General features: G+C 39.8%; 2 protein-coding genes and 1 long non-coding RNA gene across 9 annotated transcripts in view; 2 read left to right on the forward strand and 1 right to left on the reverse strand.

The window, feature by feature from the left end:
* Pde11 (Phosphodiesterase 11) overlaps positions 1-17,770 on the forward strand; it is a 287,160-nt gene extending 269,390 nt beyond the window's left edge. For 5 of the 7 annotated variants that reach the window (XM_089739681.1, XM_028184225.2, XM_028184183.2 and 2 more), the window contains 9 exons: positions 101-235; positions 7,278-7,427; positions 8,843-8,893; positions 10,773-11,039; positions 11,553-11,662; positions 12,230-12,418; positions 13,096-13,324; positions 14,407-14,490; positions 15,269-17,770. In XM_089739681.1, the coding sequence (XP_089595807.1) occupies positions 101-235; positions 7,278-7,427; positions 8,843-8,893; positions 10,773-11,039; positions 11,553-11,662; positions 12,230-12,418; positions 13,096-13,324; positions 14,407-14,490; positions 15,269-15,607 (1,554 nt within the window). In that variant the 3' untranslated portion in view covers positions 15,608-17,770. The remainder of the gene's footprint in view (positions 1-100; positions 236-7,277; positions 7,428-8,842; positions 8,894-10,772; positions 11,040-11,552; positions 11,663-12,229; positions 12,419-13,095; positions 13,325-14,406; positions 14,491-15,268) is intronic. The other 2 variants (XM_089739689.1, XM_089739704.1) reach the window with 1 other exon arrangement.
* Positions 1-26,233, reverse strand: part of LOC149503272 (uncharacterized) — a 394,089-nt gene that overhangs the window by 241,007 nt on the left and 126,849 nt on the right. The window lies entirely within an intron of this gene.
* Positions 22,521-26,233, forward strand: part of LOC114250692 (long-chain-fatty-acid--CoA ligase 5) — a 73,656-nt gene continuing 69,943 nt past the window's right edge. The window contains exon 1 of the mRNA XM_028184683.2: positions 22,521-22,761. The gene's annotated coding sequence lies outside the window, so the exon portion shown is untranslated. The remainder of the gene's footprint in view (positions 22,762-26,233) is intronic.

Raw genomic sequence — 26,233 nt, forward strand, 5'->3', positions numbered from 1 at the left:
TCGTAAAATAAAATTGTATTTAACCCCAAATCGTATTCTCGTCTATCACATTAAAAGAAGAGATGACATCTTAATATTTAAATTTATATATAATTGACAGACTGTGAACATCGCGGATGCTTATTTGGATGCCCGTTTTGATCCCGCCGTCGATGAAGGAACCGGCTTCAAGCACAATACGATCCTCTGCATGGCCATTAAGAATTCAGAGGGGAGGATAATCGGCGTTATTCAGGTGAGCGTGAAATCTTTAGCTTTCGCTAAGAAATTTTTCTTTTTTATAAATAAAATTTTCGAACGCCGATTCTGTTGACTCTCTTGTGAGTAGATGATTTAGGACTGTCGTAAAAGGCGCGTGACGACCTTCACTTTTTTAAATACTAGCGATTCGCCCTCGCTTCCCTTCGAAAATTGTAGTTTATTATTGATTTTTCCACTATTTAATGGAAGTTATTATACATATAAACCTTCCTCTTCAATCACTCTATCTATTAAAAAAACCGCATCAAAATCCGTTGCGTAGTTTTAAAGATTTAAGCATACATAGGGATATAGGGACAGAGAAAGCGACTTTGTTTAGATACTATGTAGTGATGAACAAATTTTGATTTGTTCAATATTCTTTAGCGCGTGCGGTAAATGTATTTTTCTATCTATTCACAATTTAAATTTATCTTTATAAACAAGATTTCTAAAATCCTTGCGATAACATTACATTTTGTAACACAATTTGCAACCAATAGAATTCGACAAGCGACAATTTCGCTGCAGTTAATCTGGCCCGGTTGTTCAAATATTAAAATAAACAAATTATGTTACGGACGTGCCGCTTCGAGAGGCAGATGGTATTAATAAAAAATTCAAAACATATTTGCACACATTTATGTTACAGTACCGAAGCGCAATGCGGTCGTACGCGGCCGGACTATCATAACGTTTTCATTTTGTAAAATTTAGCTGAAATCAAAATATGAATTGAGAAACGAATAAGAATAATAAATACACAATAACATTTTTAGATCAATTCATTTCTCTGTCTTGTACTGAATTAAAAAAGTAAGAGATTAAATTAGAGCAACTTTATATAATAATATCGGTTAACATTTAATAGCTTTGTTGTAATAATCATTATATTTTAATGATCTATTAAGAAGGGTACTTCAAAAAAAAAGTTTGTTTTTTAAGGTCTTCATTACACATAATAATTCTCTCATTAACTCCAATTACACAGATAACACGTGAAAAGTTTTACTTAAAATTGTAGTATAAATAACATTTAATAATCATGTGTTTAGTGACTAATTATCTAGTCTAAGCTAAGATGGAAGAGATTTGATTCCTAGTCAACAATTCGAGTCAGCAATCTTGTGATAAATACATCTGGAATACTATGTATATGAACTCGTTGGAATACTGTATATGTACTTGTTCTCGTCTCGTATCTGTTACCGGCACTCATAAAACAGAGGAAATTCTTAATTAGAGGAGATTGAAAGCGAGACGCTCATATTTTGATTTAGCTGAAAGTGTAACGACATTACATTCAAAACCATCAGCAATACGCTAACATATTTTATATATAGTAAGGTGATTTTAATCTTTCATCGATTTAAAAAACGATTTTTGAAAAGAAAATCGATTACTATTAATTTTCATAGTTTTTTTTATGTAATTTTCTTAAGCCTGTCATTGTTTGTTAAGCTATTGCCTAGCTTTGAGGGCTTTGAGCGCGGCGACCGAATCAAGAAATTCCGTAACAAAAATAAAACCTAACATCCCCACTCCGCCTACCATGTATCTCGCGTTCAACACATTCACACGTTGCGCTTTTTTTTTTTTTTTTTTTTTTCCACAGTACAAAATCGCCGGATCCCCACCCGCGCGGCAGGTGGGGTATGTGGGAGTTGAACCTCACTAAAAACTCCTGCCGCTCACAACCGGCGCCCTACCTCGGACCGGGCCGGAGCCCAGTCGGGGTTATTGAAACGGCGGGACAGGGTTGACGCAGAGCACATTACATCCATCCCACCGTCCCACGGACGCCGGACCGGTGGCCGCCAGCGACACGACCACCGGTTCCCTCGTTCAGCGGGCCGAGAGCCCGCTTTGATGGCGCCGCGTTACACCTTCCCCCAGAGCGGTCGGGGGAACGCGGTCTACCATCACCCGGCTTCCTATTGCGGGTGAGCGTGCAGAGCACGCCACCCCACGTCTGGGTCCCTCCCCGCACAAAACGGGTGGGACCCCTAGCTCTTAGGGGGCCAGGTCACGGATACGACCCCGGTCCCGACCCCCTGCTCGGCGGCGGCGGGTTTCTGCGTAGTGAGGAGAGCTTTCCCTCACTCGCCCCGCCGCCTCCTTCTGCGAGATGGTGCACTCGCAGAAGTCGAGCATAGCCTTCCATGACTCATCGCTGCCAAGCATCGACGCCACGACGCCAGGCAGCGACAAGTCAGGTCCTATCTTTGCGACCAGGACACGGCGCTGCACCTCCCAAGCGGGGCAGACAGCGAGCGTATGCTCCGCCGTGTCCAGGTCGTGTCCACAATGGTGACACCTCGTCGTCGGCTCAGCCCCTATCCGGCGCAGGTACTTCCCGAAGCATCCGTGCCCGGTCAGCACCTGCACCAGACGAAAGGTGAGACGTCCTTCGCCACGATTCACCCAGTCATCAAAGACCGGGTAAACCGCCTCGACGGTCCGTAGCCCCCACGTGGGGTTGGCCAATCGCCTCGACCACGACTCGAGCACGGACCGCCGAGAATGGGCCTTCCGCGCCCGCAGCTCACTTTCGGGGAGACGCGCCACGCCCCGAGCTCGAAGCTCGCTGCGCCACCGATAGTCGGCAGCGAGCGACTCCGCCTCCAGCTCCCATGGCGGCGTCCCCGCCAAAACACACGCCGCTTCGAAGGAGACGGTGCGATATCCGCGAATGACCCTGATGGCAACGGTGCGCTGCGGCCGGCGCAGGAACCGAGCCATAGTGGCCCGGTTACGCGGCTCAGCCCACACAGGTGCACCGTACAGGGCCATCGATCGCACCACCCCCGCGTAGAGGCGGCGCACAACCTGATCCGGTCCCCCAACATTCGGGAGCAGCCGGCTCAAAGAACCGGCCGTCCCCATCAATCGGGGGACCAGCTCCGCAAAGTGAGCACGAAAAGCCCACCGGCTGTCCAACACGAGGCCGAGGTACTTCAACTGCACCCCGACCCCTATCCGGACGCCTCCAACCACGATGTGGGTGTCAACGGGTGGCGCCCCCCGCGGCCCGTGGAACCACAGAGCCTCGGATTTATTGAGCGCCACGTCGAGACCCAGCCTCCTTATCCTTCCGACGACGAGGGCCACTCCCGCTGTGGCGAGACGGGCAGACTCCCTATAATCATCCCCCCGGGCCACGACCAACGTGTCGTCCGCGTAACAAATAACGCGGAGGCCCGGGAGGAGGGCGCCCCTCAGCACCCAGTCGTACCCGATATTCCACAAGAGGGGGCCGAGAACCGACCCCTGTGGAACACCACGCACGAACGGAAAACGATGAAGGGTCCCACCGTACCCGGTACATACGACCGACCTGGCCCCCAAATAGGACCCAACCAGCCGGCGGAGGTAGAGGGGCACTCCATGCCTCTCCAGTGCCCCCCCTATCACGGTCCAGGGCAGAGTGTTAAATGCGTTGGCGATGTCAAGAGACACCGCCAGCGCCACCCCACCTCGAGAAACGGCCTCGTCCGAGAGGGACCGCACGCGAAGAATTGCATCCACGGTCGAACGGCCCTCCCGGAAGCCGTACTGCTCCGCCGACAGGTCAGGCCCCACCCCGACCAGGTGCCGAACGATGTGGGCAGCCAGAATACGTTCCAGCAATTTTCCCGCCTCGTCCAGCAGCACGATAGGACGATACCCGGCGGCTGTATCCACCGGGCGCCCCTCCTTCCTCAACAACACAAGTCTACCCGTCCGCCAGAGCGACGGAAACCGTCCCGACTCCAAGCAGCCATTATATAGCTCAAGGAGCCGGTCCCCCAGGGCACCGAGGGCCAAGGCCAATACCCGGCCGTGGACTCCGTCCGGGCCGGGGGCCGTGTCTTTCGCAGTCCTCTTGACAACGGCCACCCGGAGCTCTGCCTCGGTAATACGGGGCACCTCAGCAGGAGCTTGGCCGTCGACGGTGTCAGACGGCCCGCCCATAGCGGGAGGGACAAAACCCTCCCGCTCCTGCGGGAACAACGCCGAAACGATGTCCCGCAGCTGCTGGGGCTGGAGACGCTCAGTCATAGAGGGGGCCCACGGGCGCAACTTGCCGCGTACCAATTTGTATGGGCTCCCCCACGGATCCGCTTCGAGCGCCTCCAAGAGTCTCTCCATGTTCTGCTCCTTGGCTCGCCTGATGGCCAGCCGCAGGGCGTCCTTCGCAGCGCGATATTCGCGGTGCAGCCGAGCTTCCTCCTCCGCGAACGCGACGGGCTCGTCGCGCCGCAGGCGGCGGCGACGGCGGTGTCTAGTGCACCGGCGGCTCGCCCGAATGGAGACCGCACGCAGTCTTGCAATTTCGGGCGACCACCAGGGCCACTGTCGCCGTCCAGAGTGCCGAGAGCCGACCCGGGGCATCGAGGCATCACATATGCGGTGCATCGCGCCCCGGAACCATTCGGCCTCGGTCTCCACATCGACAGGTTGTGGGCGCTTGGGCGCCCACGCCGCCACCATAGAGGCCTCCACCAGGAGCTCCCTGTTCAGGAGCTTCAGTGCCCACCTAGGGAATGACCGGGATGCGGGGGGTCAACCCCGCGGGCACCTGCAGCCGGCGTCGGCGCAGAGGCAGAAAGATCGTACCGGATATACCGGTGATCGGACAACGATTCCGCCCCCACCACCACTCTCCAGCCGAGGATGCGCCGTGCGACGGGCGAGCTCGCGAACGTCAAGTCCACGATAGACTCGCCCGTCCACCGCACGCAAGTCGCGATCGAGCCCCTATTAACGATACAGAGACCGACCGCGACCGCCCACTCCTCCAGCAGCCTACCACGAGCGTCCGTGAATGGGGAACCCCAAGCGACAGACTTCGCATTGAAGTCCCCCGCCAGTATCACTGAACGGGGAGCGAGGTGACGAGCGATCACCTCTAGCCCGTCCAGGAACCGCTCGAACTCGACGGTAGGCCGATTCGAAGAAAAGTACACCCCGACCACGACGACATTTTCTAACTGTACCGCGACGATCCCGGGGCCCCTGGTCACCATCGCCAGGGGGGGAACCATCGCGGTTCTTCTGATATGTATGGCCGCCAAGCCATCAGCGTCCCCAAACCAACAGTCATCCGCTGGGGGAACGAAGTATGGCTCGGCGACCACAGCCACGTCAATTGACCACTCCGCCATGGTCTGGAGCAACATGTCCTGAGCCCCAGCGGAGTGGTTCAAGTTTTCCTGCAGGAAGCGATAGGTGTGATCCATTAAGGCTGAACCACATCCATCGCTCCCTCCCCTACTCCATTGCCCCCGCTATCGGGCGCGAACGCCTCAGCGGGGGACAAAGTGCCGGCCGGTGCTCCCCCGGCCAACCGCTTCTTTTGACGCCGCTTAGCTTGGCGGCGCCGATTTCGTTCTGCATTCTTGCTGGCCGGAGGGCAGGCCTTGCCCCCGGCCCGGTGGTCAGCCTTGCGCCCGGCCGCCGCACATAATAAGCAATGCGGCGCAGCCGAGCACACGGCCGCCTTGTGTCCCGGCTGACCACAGCGAAAGCACAATCCGCTGCGGTCAACCGCACTCGCGCATTTAGCGAGGCAGTGCCCAGTGCTGAAGCATCTGAGGCACCGCCAGGCGCGTGGCTCGAGAAGGCGCACGCGGGCCGCTATCCAGCCCACGCGTAACCTGCCCGGTTCCCCCGACGACACGTTGCGCTTGTGTAGTGTTTGTGAATAAGCGCACGGCGTGACGTCGCATTGCATGCGCATCATGAAAAGTCTGCCCATCTCTCTCTCGCGCGGTCTAGCTTATGAGTGTGAAGGGGACAGTTAATGTTTTGCTTTTGTTAATGTTTTAAATATAGCGTGGTCTTATTTTATTATTGTTTTAATATTAAATTATTATTGTCTAATTATAATTGCATAAGTTGATTAAAAATGCTATGCAATAGCTTTACCGCGGCAGTCCTCCAGTGCCACAAGTGTTTTTTAGTTTTTTCTAAAACTGTATTAAGAGCCTGGAATTGGGAGGCTGAATTCTGAATACATACATACAATGAAAAGCAGGGCTCACGCACAAAGCTTACGTAACATGTACGTTATATTAATTAACTAGCGCGTTAACGTTCAGATGTGATTATAATTCACAATGTGTGTTTTTGGTCTTGCCTTAATTGAATACGTGTTTCTAAGCTAACCTTAAACAATTCTGTTTATGTTTAATATATTTTTTATTGTCATTATATATTAATAGTAACATTTATCATTCAAGGTATATTATTTATAAGAACCAATAAGAAAGTTACATTACTTATAAGTAGTATGTAGTTTACATGACAAATATAACCTTTGAACAGGGACGTAGTATTTAATTTTTCAAAGATTCAAATACACACGACAAGCTCGTTCATTCATTTGAAAAAAGTACAAGCTATGTTGAAATTCGTCGCTCGGTCCGTAATTGGATATCGTTTGCATGTACAACGTCAACTGAACGAGGACAAGTGAATAGTGCAAAAAAGAAACACGAATAACATTCGTAACAATGTCTGTGACTGAAACTAGTTCAGAATAGGATTAAAAGCTGGCAACTCTGTGATTTAATTTCAAACTTTGACGAGACTGTTTGTTCGTTTCAATGAATGTTTCACTACTTTTGCTTTGTATTTAATTTTCTTAATTAATATTGAAGTGAAAACTTTTTATCAACGTTGTATTTTGAAACTCGATGAAACGAAAAAGCGACACTAAAAAGAGACAAACATATGCATCAATAGATTTAGCCTGCGTGAGAATGATGTTATAATATTTTTGAAGCTTTCGCGTATGCCGCGTTTAAATTGCCTACAATTTTTATTAAGGGGATGGCTGGCTATGTATACCCACCATGAGACATGAGGTCGAATTCTCGACTGTATAATTGCAATCCCATCCTTCAAACCGGACGTTTCAATGATGTTTATAGCGTCTTTAACCGCTTAATTACAGATCGTGATAATAAAGTAAATGAGATTGAGATTAATAAAACAAATCGCCACGAAAATATTAGATCGGTTCATGCACGTAAACAATATTTCCTTTCCAGTTGATCAACAAGTTTGATGACTTGTTGTTCACGAAGAACGACGAGAACTTCGTCGAAGCTTTTGCCATTTTTTGCGGAATGGGCATCCACAATACGCACATGTACGAGAAGGCGATCACGGCTATGGCGAAGCAAAGCGTCACGCTTGACGTGAGTATCGATTTTGTACCTTAACTAAAGGCCACTAAGTAATCGAACCGTTTGACATGGAGGCGATGAACTATTCCCTCGAACGGGACGAAGTTTTGTGAGTTATTATAGGAGTTAAACATAGGGAAAAGGGGAAGAGAATAATGTTTTTTTTTTCGATAGTGCTAATTTACAGTAAGTATAGAAGTAACTCAGTTGTTTTTTTTTTTAGAATTATTATTATTGGTATATTAATTATGTTAGATATTTTGAAAGAACGTATTACGTAAACGGATTAACGGAACGCGTCAAAATTTGTAAATGGAATCTTTACTTTTTTTTGTTTTTTTTTTTTTATTCTTACGTTTTGTTTTAAATAAAGTTTCGTAAATTATTAATAAGAGTTAACCTACGTGCGGCCCGATAAAAAAAAAAATTGGCCCGTTGATTAAAAAGGTTGCTCACACCTGTTATAAGCGAATACTTGAGCTTATAGACGCTATTCGTAAATTTCACTGTCCACCTCGAGAAATTGATGCCAGTAAACATGGAAGTATTATAATTCCCCGGATTGTTCAATGCAATAAGAACTTTCAATGTCAGAAGCATAAGTTCGTTTTTGTTTCATTCAATACAGTATAGTACGGATTCGTGTAGTTTTCGAAACGAAACTCCTTGATGCAACTCGCTTTAGGAAGTTGACTCGTAGCCCGTAGCTCTTGCCTTAAATATAAACAAATGTGACCTTTAAATACTACTTAGTAAAGACTAAACTTCCATATGCTATTTACTACGAGTATAACCTTATGTTTATGAATCTAGATCATATAAGGGTGTTGTTGAAGACGAAATTGAAAAATCGCTATCGAAAATCATTTTGTCGAGGGACCCTGGATAGTAGTACATTTCCTTTTTGTATTTTTTTTTCTTCTATTTTGAAATTTTTAAATCAACGATTTAAAATAAAGTTTTATTCTAAAAATTATCGCCTCCTTTGTTACGTATGACGCATATCGTGTTTTCGCATTAAAAGTGTACAATTTCCAAAAATATTCGAAATTCAATTAATATCCATAAACATTTGGTATCACCAGTATTTTTCTCTGTGAAAAAAGCTTAGTTTAGTTTTAGTTTTGTTTTTAGTTTACCTATATTTTGACTACCATTAAAAAAATTAGCACATAATTTGATCTTACTTTAAAAGACAAATAATGTAACTGGTAAAAAATAAAAAATAAATGTTGCAAAGATGATTAATATTAAAAGTATCACATGTTAAACTTTTAAACACTCTCCTGTAAAATTAGTAAGTTTTGTGATTATACAGTTTTAATGCGAGAAGACGATATGGATGAAATGCTCAATTCGATGGTCCGTCTCTATGTCCGGACATGTCACAGTATAATTAAATAGCCCAAAAACTCATTGAATTTCAGGTGTTGAGCTACCACGCATCAGCTTCGTTGGACGATGCTCAGCGATTACGGGTGAGTATAATGAAAATAATATATAAAAGTGAAATTCCTAACGCGTAAAAAACGTCCGGTGTATGTACTCGTACTGTGTATAACTTTATTAATGCAACGATATAATTCTCATTACACAGATAGGTACAATATTTTGTTAATCAACATGTACCTAATACATCCAATACAATAGATTATTTTTTCCTCCTACCTAGGCTGATGGTCTAGAGTGGCCATATCAGCGTAACCTTAACTAGTAGGTGAGCTCACAGGGCTCAAACCTGACGATGTTGCTAACACGAACCCTAGCAAGAGCATCTACCACCGGATCTGAAACGCGACCCACTGAGAAGATCCGGCGAGAAACTCAGTGGGCTGTGTTTGTGGGTTAATTTACTCGCCGAGCCCTTCATCGCAAGCGACGGGCTCGACGAGAACGATGAGCGGTGCTTGGGGTACCTAAAAGCACCGTTAGTGGACCGAGAGGATCCGAAATGACGTGTTTTTTTTTTAATTTTAGAGAATTTGCTAACACTAACCCTAGCAAGAGCAGTGCTTAACAGAATCTACCACCGGATCGAAATCGCGACCCACTGAGAAGATCCAGTAAGAAACTCAGTGGGCTGTGTCTATGAGGCATTTGCATCGTGATCTGGTTTCCGGTTGACACTTAAAACCATGTGTGCGGCCGTGACCCCGACTATCCATCTACAGAAAGAAGAAGGCGATAAATAATTATTCGTCTCTTCCTCATCGGGGGTCAACTGATTTTAAATTGTGTATCATTGCGTGCCTCACAAAAAACAAAGATAGCAATCTATCGCGGTTTTTTTTTACAATCGAATCCGAAATCCTTAGCTAAGTCCTAAACTAGTTTTCGGGGATTATTCCCTTAAATCTGGCACAGAACATATCTAGTAGACATTCAAAGGCCATACAATTCCTTCCACGTTAAATTCATAATATCTAGTCAAAGCAAAAAAAAAGCTTAACGTCAAACAACGCATACGAAATCTCTCTGGGTTATTTCTGAGAACGACAGAAACCTATAAAGTGCTTAGTTAACGCATTAGTTGAACCCTCGAAGCGAACAGTATACCGGACAAACTTGGAGCTGTTAAAACATTGTGCTGTTGACATTTCATTCGAGTAGAAACAAAGTTTCGGGATTAATTGTTGAACCATATGAGTTTATTAAAGTTCACCTATTTTAATATTAATGGGTGGCTCTTAGTTTTCATTGGGTGGGCTGATTGCATTATGCTATGACCTTTTGTTAATTTTATTAATTGCTATTGAAGTCTCGAATCAGTTAATCTTTTTAATAGTTTGTTTACGGCCATTAGTCCCTCGACCTTTTAGTGTGACTTGTTTTAATTATTTTGAGTACTTTTATTTTTAGTTTTTTTAGTACAATACTATCACGCAATGGTGGCAAAAATTGCAAGTGGATGATAGTTAGCTCGACCATTACCTTGTATGCTCGTCTACATTAATTAAGCAAATGAAATTGGCATTGAATCTTTAATATAATATCTTTTATAAATGTACCTCATATCAGTCTGAATGGAATAAATAATAAATAAATAAATAATAATAAATATTTACTAACAATCACGCCACGTTAACTGGTCCCGTGCTAATGTCTTAAAGAACTTGTGAAATAAATATAAGTTTTTTATTATACACATACATATATTTAATATACATCCATAACTCTGGAAAAGACATTTTATATTTATCATACAAATATCTTGCCGTGGCGGGATTCGAACCCGCGACCCCCTTGTGTAGTGACCGTGTCACTTACCACTACACCAAACGGCCGTTTAAAATTTTCCGCCTTTGTCAATCGCACGAATGAAAATAACGTAATCAGATAGTACAATCAATCTATCAGTCCTTGTTCCAGTCATTGAGGATACCGTCATCGGCTCACTTCAGCCTCCACGAGTTGGCCTTCGACGACATCAATATGACGGACGACGACACGTTGAGAGCGTGTCTCCGGATGTTTCTGGACATGGACTTTGTCGAGAGATTTCACATAGACTACGCGGTCTTGTGCCGGTGGTTGCTGAGCGTGAAGAAAAACTATCGGAACGTCACTTACCACAATTGGAGGCATGCTTTCAATGTGGCCCAAATGATGTTCGCAATATTAACGGTAAGTTGTTTTTTTTTTGTTGTTAATTTTTTTATTTCAGAATGCACTATCGTATTGCTAAAGGTGCTCTTTAAGAATAGCAGTGAACGAATTATTAAAAAAAATAATGTGCGTGCAACTTTGTGCACGTGAAAGAAGTGAAATTTTTAGCCGTGTATAGTACTATTGTTTTCATCAAATTTCATTCTTAAATCATATCTTATAATAGGGAATGCTGTATATAAGAGAAACGACCTAGTTCGCTTTGTCATTTCCCTCTCACCAAGGTCGAGTGGTTCGCGAGACGCTGTCTATTTTCTCACTCTTTCTCTTACTAAATTGTATCTTTTCTCTCTAGCCGTAACTAATTTGTCGCGAGTTAAATTTTACTCTCAACGCGCCTAAAGAGGTTTCATTTCAAAAAACAAGCATTTTGACTTTGTTACATGTAAAACTATTTGTCCGTATATTCTAAGGTTAAAATTGAAATATGCATTTCGTTCACTGATCGATTCAACGCTGTAAATATTTCAGGAGACTCAGTGGTGGAAGATATTCGGCGAGCTGGAATGCTTAGCTTTAATTATTGGCTGTCTGTGTCACGACCTTGATCACCGAGGGACCAATAACTCTTTCCAAATAAAGTAAGTTTTATCTGAAGGCAATTCGATTTAAATTTTCATACGCCTTGGAAAATAGTTTTTGTTGATGTCCGACTTAAGGTTCCCTTATGAAGCCTTATTTATATTGCATCGGTGTTGGACCAAAATTTTTATTTATTTTGTTTCGACAAACCGTCATGAGCCATATGGAATAAATAGAAGTTGTTTTTTTTTTGGTAAAATTACAGGCAATGAAATTTTGGTACATATTTCAAAATAGATCTGACGTTATTATACGAAAAGGTAGATTTTTATTCGTATTGTTGTTTGAGACAACATTCTAGAGATTTTCTCACATTTCTAATATATTAATTAGCCTAATATAAGTAATTAATATTTGTATTTTGGTTTTCTATAGTGTTCTATCAGTAGATATTGGGTAATCATTGGTAACATTTCTGAATGTTTGAAATTATCGTAACATGGGATGGTTTAACTATTATAAAGTTAGCGTTAATTAAAGCAAAGATTGGGATTAAATTGATTAAATTAAAGAATCTATAAACTTTTTTTTTTGTTATCAATATAGTATGTGTTAAACTTCCGCAGGGCGTCGTCGCCATTAGCGCAGCTGTATTCGACATCCACAATGGAGCATCATCACTTCGATCAGTGTCTGATGATCCTGAACTCTCCCGGGAACCAGATCCTGCTGAATCTGTCTTCAGACGATTACGAGAAGGTCGTCAAGGTACTCGAGGACGCTATACTCTCCACCGACTTGGCTGTTTATTTCAGGTATAGATATTATTCATTTCGGACAAATTTAGTAGACTTAAGGGAATTGAGGCTTTTGAAATTTGGTTTTTTGTAAGGTAACATAAAAATTAATAAATTATAACAATGTGGGCAATTCACACGTGCTAGAAATTAAAACCTTTGAAAATTTTGGCTTCAAGAAAATGAGTCGAATGTGAAATTTCGGGAAGAGGATAATTGTAGGTTTTAGTAATGATCATAGTGATATAAAGTTTGATAATTGTTTTAAATTTTATTTGTATATATTACAGAACAGAATGTATTAAGTACGAATATTAGGTACGAAGCAGATCACAAAGAGAACCACGAATATAAGACACACTGTAGAATGCTTTCTATCTCATTTTCTCCCACGTTAAATCTTATGAATTTATGTGTTTGTCTCTTTTTACTGTCGCTTTTTCGTTTCATCTACTTTTGAATCTCAAAGGATGCTAAAGAAGCATCCTTTGAGATTCGATTCCATCCATCCAATCGGTAAGGGCAGCCGTTGTAACTATACTAAGATCTTAGAACTTATACCTCAAGGTGGGCGGCGCATTTACGTTGTAGATGGGCTCCAGTAAGCACTTAACAGCAGGTGGGCTATAAGCCCGTCCACCCATCTAAGAAATAAAAAAAATAAACGCATTGTGATTTTTCTTTTTGCTTTACAGCAAAAGGAAAGCCTTCATAGAGCTGGTGAACTCTGATCGGACGGTGACTCCGTTGTGGGGCGAGTGCGTGGAGAGGCGTGGGCTGCTACGCGCCATGCTCATGACGGCCTGTGACCTCGCCGCCATCACCAAGCCCTGGCCCATAGAGCGACGCGTGGCTGGACTGGTCGCTGGAGAGTTCTTCAGACAGGGCGACCTGGAGAGACAGAACCTGAACTTGACCCCTATTGTGAGTATATCTTTTTTTTGGAACGAAGTTTCGTTATGGGACGATGCGGAGGGGTAACGTAACCGGGAAAAAACGTTCGTAACGTAAGATTTTTGTTAGTAATGCACACAGTGTACGACTTAACTTTGTAATAACGTACAAAAAATAACATATCGTTTTATCATTCATTGACCACGATCTCAGAGCGTTCGTTTGCGCAATACACTAACTCTTACGCAAACAACCGTGAATAAAGTGTACCACAATAAGTTCGCACGTTACCGAATGATCGTGGGTTGTTGCGAAACCTTCAGTTTTATTTTCTTTAAAGAACTTAAAATTAATATTTTTATAATAAGGAACTTCGTTCCTATCCGGTGTCCCACGACACCACACATCTTTTTTTTTGTTCAAACGAGTCAACGAACTCGCGGCCCAACTAGCTTAGTGCTTACCGGAGCCCGTAGGCATCAACAAGGTAGACGCTACATACCTTGAGAGATGAATTTCGAGTATCAGTTCGGTATACACAGACCCTTTCCATTCTTTAGACTAACGTATTACAGCTGGCGTTCACAAACGTATTTCGTCTACTGCCCGCTTTGAGAATAAATTGTTTTTTAGCGCCTCAATTTTTTCACTTACTTAAAAACCACTATTGCGAGAGCTCAGTCAATGTCTAAGAGTCCTCCTAGATGAAATTACAAATCGCCTCCCAAGCCTTTACACAACGCCCCCTTTTTTCTGAGTCTTTTACTGCACCCCTTTAGGTCTGCAGCGCCCACAAGGGGGCGATATCACCCACTTTTGGAAAGGCTGCATTAGAGCATCGCCGCAAAAACAAGCAAGGTGGTGGTGGTATCTACCCGTGCGGGCCCACAAGACGTTCTACTACCAGTTTTTGTATCTTTCCATTAAATTGAAGTACTCCGGTGGAAACTGAATGACAAAACGCTTTGAGACACGTTTGTTTGAATTATAAAGGGTTTTTCATTAAGAGCGTTCGAAATTAAAAATAAACTAAAAAATTCTGTTTAAGTGATATTGCCTAACTTGTGTTAATATGTTCGAATTTTAAAGTTTAAGTTTGAATATTGTTTCAGGACATAATGAATAGAGACAAAGAGGACCAGCTCCCGGCCATGCAAGTCAAGTTCATTGATACGATCTGCCTTCCGATATACGAGGTGAGATGCCATCTTGTCTCTTATTTGTTTATTGTTACCGTAAAAAGTTCCTTATTAGGCGCTTCCTTCATTAGCGCTTTCACTATTCGCGGATTAAAAAAATGCGACCCAATTCCTGTATTTGCGACTAAATATTTCTTTATTCGCGGATCGATCTAATCGGTACATATAAATTGATAAAAATGATTCCAATATGTAGGGCTTTTCCATATTCGTTCTCCATTTTATATATCTAACTCCATTTTATAAACTAGCAACATCTTGTAGAGAGTGCTAAGCTAGTTAGCGAATGCTAAACTTATATATTAAACACAGAAAATAATAAATCATACAAGTATTTATTTGTTATAGACAAATTGATTAAATTTTATCAATTTGTGGTATCTGAAAATTTACAAAATCCTTCATTAAAAATAAAATATAGGATAGTTAATATGTTACTGCCATCTACAGGATCAATAATAAACTAATCGAAGCGAAGCCATCTAGTGATTGACGCCCGCAAACATTTTTGTTGAGTGATTGAGTTGCTTTTCTATAAATAATTTAAGTGTATTTATTTATTTATTTATAACTTTATATACTAGACAGTATAAAGGCGGACTTAAGGCCATAGGCATTCTCTAACAGTATTAGGGGAGTGCAGAGATGAACCTTGGTAGGTGTAGTGTGAAGGTGATGTTACTTATACATATGTGTTTATATAACATACATAATATTTATAGATACAAATACTCGTTTATTATTTATTTACTTATAATTTATTTATGGTTTTAAGGCATTCGCGCGTCTATCGCCGGCCCTGCAGCCGATGCTCGATCGCGTCGAGAGCAATCGCGCGCACTGGATCGAGATGTCGAACAACGACGAGAAAATCGATTACGGACTCGAACGGGAAGCGATCGATAAAAACGACAAGTCCAGCGTCAGCTCGCAGAATGTCGACGACACCGAGAATACGTACGAAGGGGACAGCAGCGGCGCCGTCAGTCTGTCCTCCGAGACGAACTCGAAGTATGAGAACCTCGAGAATCCGGTCGTCGGGCTGTTGTGTAACAACGCGCTCGCCATCCCGAGGGACGCGACCAAGTTCTGTCACATTAACGACGTCAACTAGGTAATACGATAATTACTAATAATTTATATATCAATTTTTATGCTGACGTTACCTTTTAAATGGCTTATTCGTTTTGTCCATAAAGCCTTGTTCGGACTAGGCGAGTATTGTAGTCGAGTACCGAGTAATCGTAATGGCTATTTTAGAAGAGGTGGATGAGGAAATTTCTGTGATTAAGAAAAATAAGTTATGGGTACGAAAATCGATCGATAGAAGAAATAAACTAGGAGCTACTAAATGTCTTCTGAAGGAATTAGCATTGGAAGAGATCCCAAAGAATACTTCGATAGGTTGAGAATGTCCGAAAAATGTGTGAATTTTCTTTTAACGAAAATACACTCTCAAATTCAGCGCAAAGATACCCATTTGAGAAGTGTCACTAATGAACTCGACTAATCAACAGGTTCGGACTTGCTTAGTCAGTGAGCCAGTGAGCAAGGACGCGTGGCGGGAGGCGCTACTCGCCCGAAAAAATAGAACAAAATGGATCGACTTGACTAAATTATTTACTAACCTACTCGACTAAAATTTTGGTGTTCAGACACATTTAGCTACTAAATTACTCGGTACTCGACTAAAATACTCGCCTAGTCCGAACCAGGCTTAACAGTGTCTTACGCGATTTGCGTAACACATTTTTTTGTTGTTGTTGTTGTTGTGTATGCATTTTGATTATTTTTTTTACGAATAGACACGACGAATCAGACGGGAGGGGGCGGGAGAGGCTCTCGTTCTGATTGGTCGGAACACGATGACGTCACTGTTGTGCGAATGTGTGTGCGCGCGATATATCCGTATTGAGTATAATTAGATGTTTTAGTCGAATTTGAAATTAATACTAGATGATATAACGCATGGCGGTCTACACGTTAAGTTGTCATGTTCATTGCACTATTTTTCTGAGATAATTTATCATTGAGCTTTACTTCGAGTACCTACAGTTGAGTAAATGTAATATAGGTATGTATGTAATGTTTGTAATTTACCTCATTTGTCTATTCCTATTAACTAACGTGTTTACGAGAACTGAGTATTCCGCGAGTCATTAGTGTCATTCGAGATACGTTTTTAAGAGTAAAGTTAATGATTTTGAGAAAAAATTACAAAAAAAAATTACCTTTCTCATAGATCGTAATTTAATGCTTAGAATAAAAAAAAATCTAAACACTGATTATATACGAAAGCAGGGCCTAACCGTATTATCATAGATATGATGTGACCAAATAAAGAATGAATTTAAATAAAACTTTCCGATTTTCTTAGTTACGAAATGAATTAAAAAAAAATACCGTAAAACTTGAACTTTGCTTTGGACCGGATTTTCATAAAAAAGTTTTTGTTTGTAAATGAAACAAAAACTTTTCTTAAATTATTGTGAGAACTTATTTACTTAGGTTGCATGGTTTCAATGTTTTTTTTTTTCATTCGGGAACCACAGCCTCGCATTGTTTGATATAAAGTTATAATACACTAGTGCCCATCCATTCCAATATTTATTTAACTCGATTAAAATGTATTGTCCTATTAGAAAAGTCAATTAAAACCGTTACATTTTTTGTTGAATATCGAAGTGTTTTGCATACATATATTCGATTTTGGTATAAAAATTATAATCGATAAGTCGTAAGCAGAGTATGGCAACATTGTTAGGCCGTACGTTAAATTAGCGGAGAATTTAATTGTAGATGTAGATGCTTATGTATAGATAATCTCGATTACAAAATTAATCTGTACTTATTTTAAAAAAATAGTTTGAAATCTTCCGAATGTGCTTGATCAATTGATTGTTATCGTATTATCGACTATTCTATTTAGAAATTCAATATTTTTTTTTAAATTTCGATAATGAATAGTTTTTCCATTAATACGACCAACGCGCCAAGAGCACGATATAAAAATATATATTTTGTAATTGGAATAATTCTCTCTATATAAATTAGATGTTTACATGAAAAAAAAAATCTCAAATTATTTGTGTTAATGAAATATTGTACAACGTTTAATTTCTAAGATTGCTGTAAGTATTATTAGAATGTAATTAGTAAATTAATAATTGTAATTCAATAAATGATGAGCTGCATGGTGTGTGAATAATAATGAGGTTGTTTTTTTTTTTTTCAAACGAAAATGTTATTTATTTATGATTAAACAAATTTTGAAATAGTTTGTGTTTAATTTTTTACTCGTGATCACACACGATAAATGTCGATTTTTGAATAAAGATGAGATAAAAATCGGGAACAGTTCTTTGATCACATCTCCAGAAAAGAGCACTCGATGGAGAGATTGTAGTCCAAACTCGGGTGGAAGGCAGGAGATCACGCGGCCGATCACCAACCCGCTGGAATCTATACTAATATATAAATCTACAGTGGTTTTTACGGATGTTCAGTTATAATTACTGAAACATGCCTCCGATTGAATTGAAACTTGGTATCCATGTAGAAAATACATGTACTTAGTGGATAGGCTAATATTTATATGAGTGTTGGACTCCCTACACCAGTTGCGGGGGCGTTAATGATGAGAATCTTTGTGGGGGTGAGAAATAACAATGTTAATTTTAAATGCCCAGCGAAGCAGACGGGTACAGCTAGTGGCCTAATAAAGAAGGGTATAGTCCACTATGGTCGAATGTACTCGAAACGCCAGACCTGGTAGCGCATTGACTAGAGGGCGGTCTTCCGGAGTATGGGCGACCTAGCGGGTGTTTCGCACATACAGCCTCAGCGCAACCACGTCGACTCTGACAAGAGTGTCTGACTGAGAAGAAGAAAAATTTGAGAAACATTGGCAAATTTCCGTGACAAATTTGTTAAACTTGATAACCTTGTTTCACTGGTGGTAGGACCTCTTGTCGGACTCACAGTAATGCGTTTCGGTTTGAAGGGTAGGGTAGCCGTTGTAACTCTACTGAGACCTTAGAACTTATATCTCAAGGTGGGTGGCGCATTTACGTTGTAGATGTCTATGGGCTCCAGTAACCACTTACCACAAGGTGGGCTGTGAGCTCATCCCCCCATCTAAGCAATGAGGATGGTAGCTGATACTTGGAATAGCTAAAAGCACAGAGTGGGTCGGGAGGAAGAGGTGCTTAGGGCGATGAGCTATGCGCGCGTTGCCCTGTCGTGTGGGTCGGGTATTTTATCGCTTAGATGGGTGGACGAGCTCACAGCCCACCTGGTGTTTAGTGGTTACTGGAGCCCATTGACATCTACAACGTAAATGCCGGCACTCACCTTGAGATATCAGTTCTAAGGTCTCAGTATAGTTACAACGGCTGCCCCACCCTTCAAACCGAAACGCATTACTGCTTCACGGCAGAAATAGGCAGGGTGGTGGTACCTACCCATGCGGACTCACAAGAGGTCCTACCATCAATAATTACGCAAATTAAATTATGTAATTAGAAGCGACCATTACAAGAGGGTTGTCATCTTGCGCAAATTTTTCGTAGACAGCAATAATCACGCTTTAGCTTGAAGGTCGGGATAGCCGTCATTATCGACCATTGCGACATTTTAAATGAAATAAGAAATAAAGTTAAATTCTGATAAAATTTCCACATTCAACTTTGTCGTTCACCCACGAAAAAAATAACGGTGTATCCAGAGACCTGATCCCGGGAATAAGATCCGGTTCCCATGATAAGATGATTGGCGGCAGTAATCATTAGACAAATGATGATATACCCATTTGTTGTAATTACTTGTTCGCCAACGCTGATAGGGCCCTGAAACTGCGATACTTTAAGACAATTTTTTTTTGTATGGAAACTAGCGTCATCTTGTAGCGGATGACCCTAAACTTATGTTTATTAAAGTTAAGGCATTTAATTATTGTACAGCTAAACACAGAAAATTAAAATAAAAAAATAATAAATTATACAAGCTGAAAAATTTACAAAATCCTTCACTAAAAATAAAATTTAAGATAAGTAATTATCTTACTGCCATCTACAGGAGCAATGAGAAAGAAACTATTCAAAGTGAAGCCATCTAGTGTCCGACGCCCGTTAACATTTTTGTTGAGTGCTTGTGTTGCTTATTTATAACTAATTTATGTGTATTATCTATGCTGATGGAGTTAGAAATCGTCCACAAAGCGCCAACTTAGTTTCAAGGTAATCGGACAGGCGATGCAGCATAGATCACGAACAAACAAATATAAATTAACTCATTTTCATTTATCGAAGTCATAATAAAAATGGGCCGTGAGCTCCTCGAGCATTGTGGTAAATTTAATTTAATTTCAATTTAAATTCAAAATTCCAAATGGACTAAACTGGATAGCAACAATGATGTGCTGCCATCTATTGGTTATTTTATTAAAATATGATAGTCCTTGAATGCGTGACATACAAACAGATGGCTCTGTGATTTAAAAAATAGAGCAGAAACATGCTAAGCTGCAGTCTGTACCTTTTCCAACTCGATTTCGACGATTTTAATATTGAAAAATGGGTTTTAATAAAGTAGTCGACGGAAAAACTGAATACAACGATTATCCTTTGTAAATGAGATTATACACGTACTGAGACCGAACTACACCTCTATTTTATTTTCTTGTAAAACACGACATAAATACGCTGACAATCGTCGAGGTCTCAAGAATAAAGCGTCAGGTGCATACTCTCTGGGCGGTGCGTCTATGCTGAAATTCAAATCGCGAAAAAAATCGCCCCTCGATACTCAACAAAAACTTTTAACACATACTTCAAAGTTTCATTAGTCAATATAGATTAGTTCTGCAATACGAGTAAGTATAATGTACTTTCACTTATCACTGTCGATTTTAGATCGAAATATGTCTTACTGCGCATTTTGATTTATATAATATATATTAAAAAATGTTGTGAAGTTTCTTAAAAAATGCGAAGAAACTTTTTTCCCAACCTTATATGTTTATATATGTGTATATATGTTTCTTCTTACTACGAAATATTACGAGTTGATTTGAAGTGTCTCGACGTATGCAAGATAAAGAGCTAACAGAAATATTTCTCATATTATTCATCTCATTTATTCGGGATGCACTAGTTACTGGTAATAAATTTCCCATTATGACATGAGATTTTATGCCGGATTTAATGCTTTTTGGCAAAAAGATCCAACTCGGCGTCCAGAAGTGAATAGCGTTTTAAAAGTAGAAAGTAGCTGGCAGCTAGGACCCAAGCGGGGAGCATTACTCCACGCGAGGCAGAACCAGTGAAATATCACTTCGCTCTATTACGGACTCTTTACATTCCAAAAGTCAACTGGGAGAATATATGCAGAAATGCATACCTACGCCATGACGATGATGACGAAATGAATTTAAGTACCTACTTTTTAACCATCTTATCTGTATATTAATACGTGAAGAAAAAGCTTTGTTCCCCCTTTTAAGAAAATTTCGCGGACAGAGGAGTATTAATTTATTAGTATTAATTTCCCATACTTATAGAGAATATAGAGGAGTGCAGAAAGTTAATATTTTTTTTTTAATTATCCATAAAAAATACATTTTAAATCAATAAAAAAAAACATTACACATACTACATATTTGACACAACACGCAGGCATGCTATTTGTTATTGTCCAACTTTTCTTATTGCTTATATAAAGTCTGTGGTCAAATTGAGTATAGATTGAATATTGTTTCTCTTTATTAATATTTATCTAAAGTGTAGTCTTAGCGATACCTGTGAAGTATAATAGTATAATAACCTGAAGTATAATAAATAGTCTTTAACAATAGAATCATAATAGCGTACAAACTTATAATTTTAATTAATTATAGTCGAAATTCGACTACCAGGGGACCACTTGTATATAAAAATGAATCTGTATAATGTATGTACGCGCATAGCTTCAAACGCAAATAGAAATTTTCAAATGATTTTTTAATATAAAACCTTATGGCGTTTGACATAACATTGACAGAATACGTGCTGTAAATATTGTAAAAAAAGGATGTAATCTCTTTTAAAACAAATGTATAAAAGAAAATTCAATAAAATTAATAATAAATTAAAGTCCCCGAAGCGAAGCGAGGGCGGGTTGCTAGTTTCCTATATTATTGGCACATTAGTATCGAGCATAAACCTTTTTTTATGGCCCTACAGAACCGAGAGTAAAAACATCAAATTATATTCTAAAATCTTATGATGCTTACACGAAGTGTGGTCATGAATAATCACGCTTGGCCGCTTGTTAGCAATAAATTGAGTTTAATAGTGGCGTGGGTTACGTTTAAGCCGGTTTGACCGTTTGCCAACGTCAAAGTTTAAAGTTTACTTCGGATTCGACAAATAATGTTAGGGAACAAATGACAACGCTTCGAATCAAACAAAACAGTAGATGAAATCAGTGAAATTATCGCAAAACCACATATTGTACGATTTGCGAAAACAAACTTATTGTGTTATACAAATATCTAAAACAGAATTACATTTCGTTCATTGAATACTAATAGACCGCAGAGAAGTTCACGCTCAGTAATAAGTTGTTATAGTAGTATAGAAACCAGAACGTGAGTGTCGCCGCCCGCTTTGAGATACGAGCTGGTAATCACAATAGTACCTACTTTACCAACGATTGTTGTGTCCTTTAAACTCGTGAAGTTAGATGTATGCATTAAGTGATATAGGAAAATGTTTCATCCGATCTGATTTTGAAAGTTCCCTCTCGATACAACGATCGCGCGACCAATACCAAAGCCGCACGTTCTAAAAATACTGCAGACGCATTTCAACCCCAGTTCCCGTGAATTTCCCGCCAACCCCCCATCAATAACACTACGCATGTTTCTCTTGGCTATACCTGTCACTTTCTTTTATTAACAAATTAGAAAAAGAAAGTAGATAACCTAGTGAAATTTCCACGCATGCGTATTGCGTCCAACGATTACGGCTTTGCGTTTTCACGTGAACTTGATATAGAAATGCGGCTTTCGTAAGCTGCGCAGTTACTTTTATAATAACTGCAAGATGCCGTATGTTTCTTAAGCAAATATTTAAATAATGCTAGTCTAATAACTACCTTAGTACAAATTTGTAAATATTTAGAAGTAATTTTTTAGTTTAAATTTTAAACGTTTGAAAAGTAATTTTTAGTCTTAACGCTAAGTTAAATTGTGATATTAAAATTGGAGAAACTGTTACGTATATTTAGGTAAGTAATTTACTTTTATCGTAAAAGTCAAACGAATGAGCACGGATGCATGGTTTCTACGTCTGTCAATCTAATTTAAAATCCGAGAAATCTGCGTCTGTTCAAATGCTAAATCTACAAAGATATTGATTAATTCATCATTAAATCAAATCAGACATAATGAAACTTTAAATTGACCTTTGAAATTGAACTTTGAATTGTATTTTAAAAATATTGTAACGCGCCCGTGTTTGGTCTTACATGTACACAGATACCTAAATTTAGGCCACTATTAATTTCGAATCAATCGACGGCCTCTCCTAACACGCGTTTTACGTTGTCAAAACTGTTTACGTGTTCAAAAATTTATGACACAATGCTTTATAAAATCTAACAATAGCTGTATCGAGTTAGATTCGAGGGCTGTCCTAACGAAACCAGATCGATAAGTTCAATGAAATTTTTAATGCTCGGCACAAGTTTAGTAGGACTTTTATCGCTTTACATTTAGTTATAGTAAAAAAAACAAGGTACTAAAAGTTGTTTCGTATTTACGTAGACATTTTTATGTTTCTATGATCATGCTATAATATCAAATGTTACATAATTTTTTATAAGGTTAGGTGCTGTTTTGACGCATACTTCCTACAAATCTTGCGTGTATTACCGTTTTTTTTTGTAATAATTCGTCTAACGATTTTGACTCGATTTTTGTGTTTACCAAACGACGACACCGTTCTATAGATTATCATGTGTTTACAAGCTACCATTATAAATTCTCTAAATGTGCACAGGTTTTTTTTTCGCGATTGAAGATTCTTCTAGATTTTCAGAATAAAAACTTTACGGCCTTCTTTTTATAGTTCAAAATTCGACTTCCTTTTTTTTTAATATTTTCTGACCCTTTAACGAGACCTTTAAGCAATTAGATTTCCCTTGTCAGTTTCGACCATTCCATCAAACTTTATCAATCTTCACCAAAAAGTATTTATGTCATTAAATCTAGCATTACATTTAAAAAAACAACAATTAAGATGTGACAGAAGATTGACAGAATCTAGTTTTCCGCAAAGTTTTACAATGACAATATTATGCGAGAATTGAAATAAATGTTGTGCAGATATTCTAAGCGATAGAACTCTCTAATATATAGTGTATTTCTTATATGTGAGATTACAGTGTTAGCTATGTGAATAACGCATGTAATGCGTGGCCCATTAATAAAATGGAAATAGATGCAGTAAAATTAAACCAAACTTACACTTAACTTGAAACCCACAGGTAATTTTAGGGCTAGGGTGAGTGGTAGACCACGACCCCACCTCTTATAGTCAGCAATCAATAGGCAACCAACCGAATATCAATAACATAATAATCCAGAAAGTAATTAAAAGAAATCTCAGTTAAGTTAAAACGTTTATTGAATTACCATTTCTTGTGAGATATTAATGTTAAGATTTTATTAGAGTTAATCAAATTTAATAAAATCTCGTCATATAACCATACATGATGTCACATATGGCTAAACGCTTAGTGTATGATCCAAGGTTTTATTGTCGTTCGGTTTTGGCCCCAAATGACGTCACTTGTAATGAAGTTGTGTCTAGCTGGGCCCGGTGAACTTTGCACACAGTTTCTAAGGTTTCCTAATTGTGTTTTTGAATTCCCAATTTGAAGGTTGAAATAGTTGGTTAATGCAATTCACACCCTAAGCCTTCAAGTTGCAAGCGCCATTTGTTATATCTGTGAGCTGCTGTTTCTCAACTCCAGTTGGCTAGTTAGGTTAGCTCGGGCAATAAAATTAGCTTGAGCAATAAAAATATCATGACTTAAATAGTAATAACAGACATTCGATTCTTGCGTGCTACGGATCAACCCTCGACTTCAAACTTTCGAACGTGTCGTAACTTTTGTTGCCCATCTTGGCCGCATCAGACGTTAATATCAAGAATTCTGCACGAAATTGAAATAACGGATACTAAACCTTATGTCTAGAAACATTAGACAAAATATTATCTGCCGATACTGTGTAAGGGGTATATACATATATGGCTTCTTATCAATATTAAAGGCATTTGGAATCTTTTAGCATCTTTAGTAGAACTTTATTGCCATCTGTCCGAAAGAATAGTATTTACGCTCTATTTTTTTAATTAACTTATAAATTTGGCAATCTCAGTCATAAGTACTATTGTGCTTACACTCAGCTAGTGTTGAAGCCGGCAGCCGGGCAGGATAGGTATCAATGTTAAGCACGGATTTTTGGAACGAAGTTCCTTATGGGACGATGCGGAGGGGTAGCCTAACCGGGAAAAAACGTCCGTAACGTAAGATTTTTATTAGTAATGCACACAGTGTACGACTTAACTTTGTAAAAAAAATAACATATTTTTTTATCATTCATTGACCACGATCTCAGAGCGTTCGTTTGCGCAATACACTAACTCTTAAGCAAACAACCGTGAATGAAGTGTACAACAATAAGTTCGCACGTTACCGAATGACCGTAGTTTGTTGCGAAACCTCCAGTTTTATTTTCTTTAAACTTCGAATAGAACTTAAAATTAATATTTTTATAATAAGGAACTTCGTTCCTATCCGGTGTCCCACGACACCACACATCTCTTTTTAAGAATATTCCTATTTTCAACAGTTCATAACATAGTTCGTATATTTACAATATTTTTTTTTATACTAGAAATTGTGAAGAGTCCTATTCTTCAACAAGTAAGGTACCCTGTACTTTGCTCCCAGCTAAGCTAGCAGTGCTACAGTACCGAGAGTGGATCTAGGCTGGACTAGTACCTAATAGTGATCTCTACGATTTTCTATTACATGATATTTCTGAAAAAATACCGTTCATTCTAAATAACAAAATTTAAAATGAGTGAATTCGCCTGTGTCTAGTTTAATAAAAATAATTTATATTATATAACATTTTTTTGTGTGGGATCGTAATTTAAATAATGACAATGGATAATAATAGGCACTGATAACGATCGGGTTTTTATATATTTACGTGGGACATAATTTTATTTCGATTGTGCAACCGGCTATCTAAATATTTATTTGATTGTTTGTTGTTTAAATTTGTTTTGTAATAATGCAACGAATATTTCTGCGTTCTGGGTTCTGCGAATTCAGCAAATCTTTGTTCTGTTAATGATTGGGTCGGCTATATGTAGCGGCTTGACTGCGCTCATTGCACTCCTGAAGTCCATGAGTGACGATGACCGTTCAACAGGATGCTGTCATATGCTCGTTTATTTACAAAACCAAAAAATGTTTTTTTTTTCATTTAATTTACTAGTATTATTTAATATCCACCTCTTCACTAGATTCCGAAATAATTAATATATTTTTTTAATAATAAAGTTTAAATGAGTAATTAAGTAACAGCTAAAGATTATTTTTTATGTCACATAATTATTGTAAAATCTTTAGAATCTGTTTTGGGTCATAATTTGCGTAGTTCAAAAATAATAGATTTTAA

Source organism: Bombyx mandarina, chromosome 03, assembly GCF_030267445.1.
Source record: "Bombyx mandarina strain Sakado chromosome 03, ASM3026744v2".
Classification (NCBI taxonomy): Eukaryota; Metazoa; Arthropoda; class Insecta; order Lepidoptera; family Bombycidae; genus Bombyx; species Bombyx mandarina.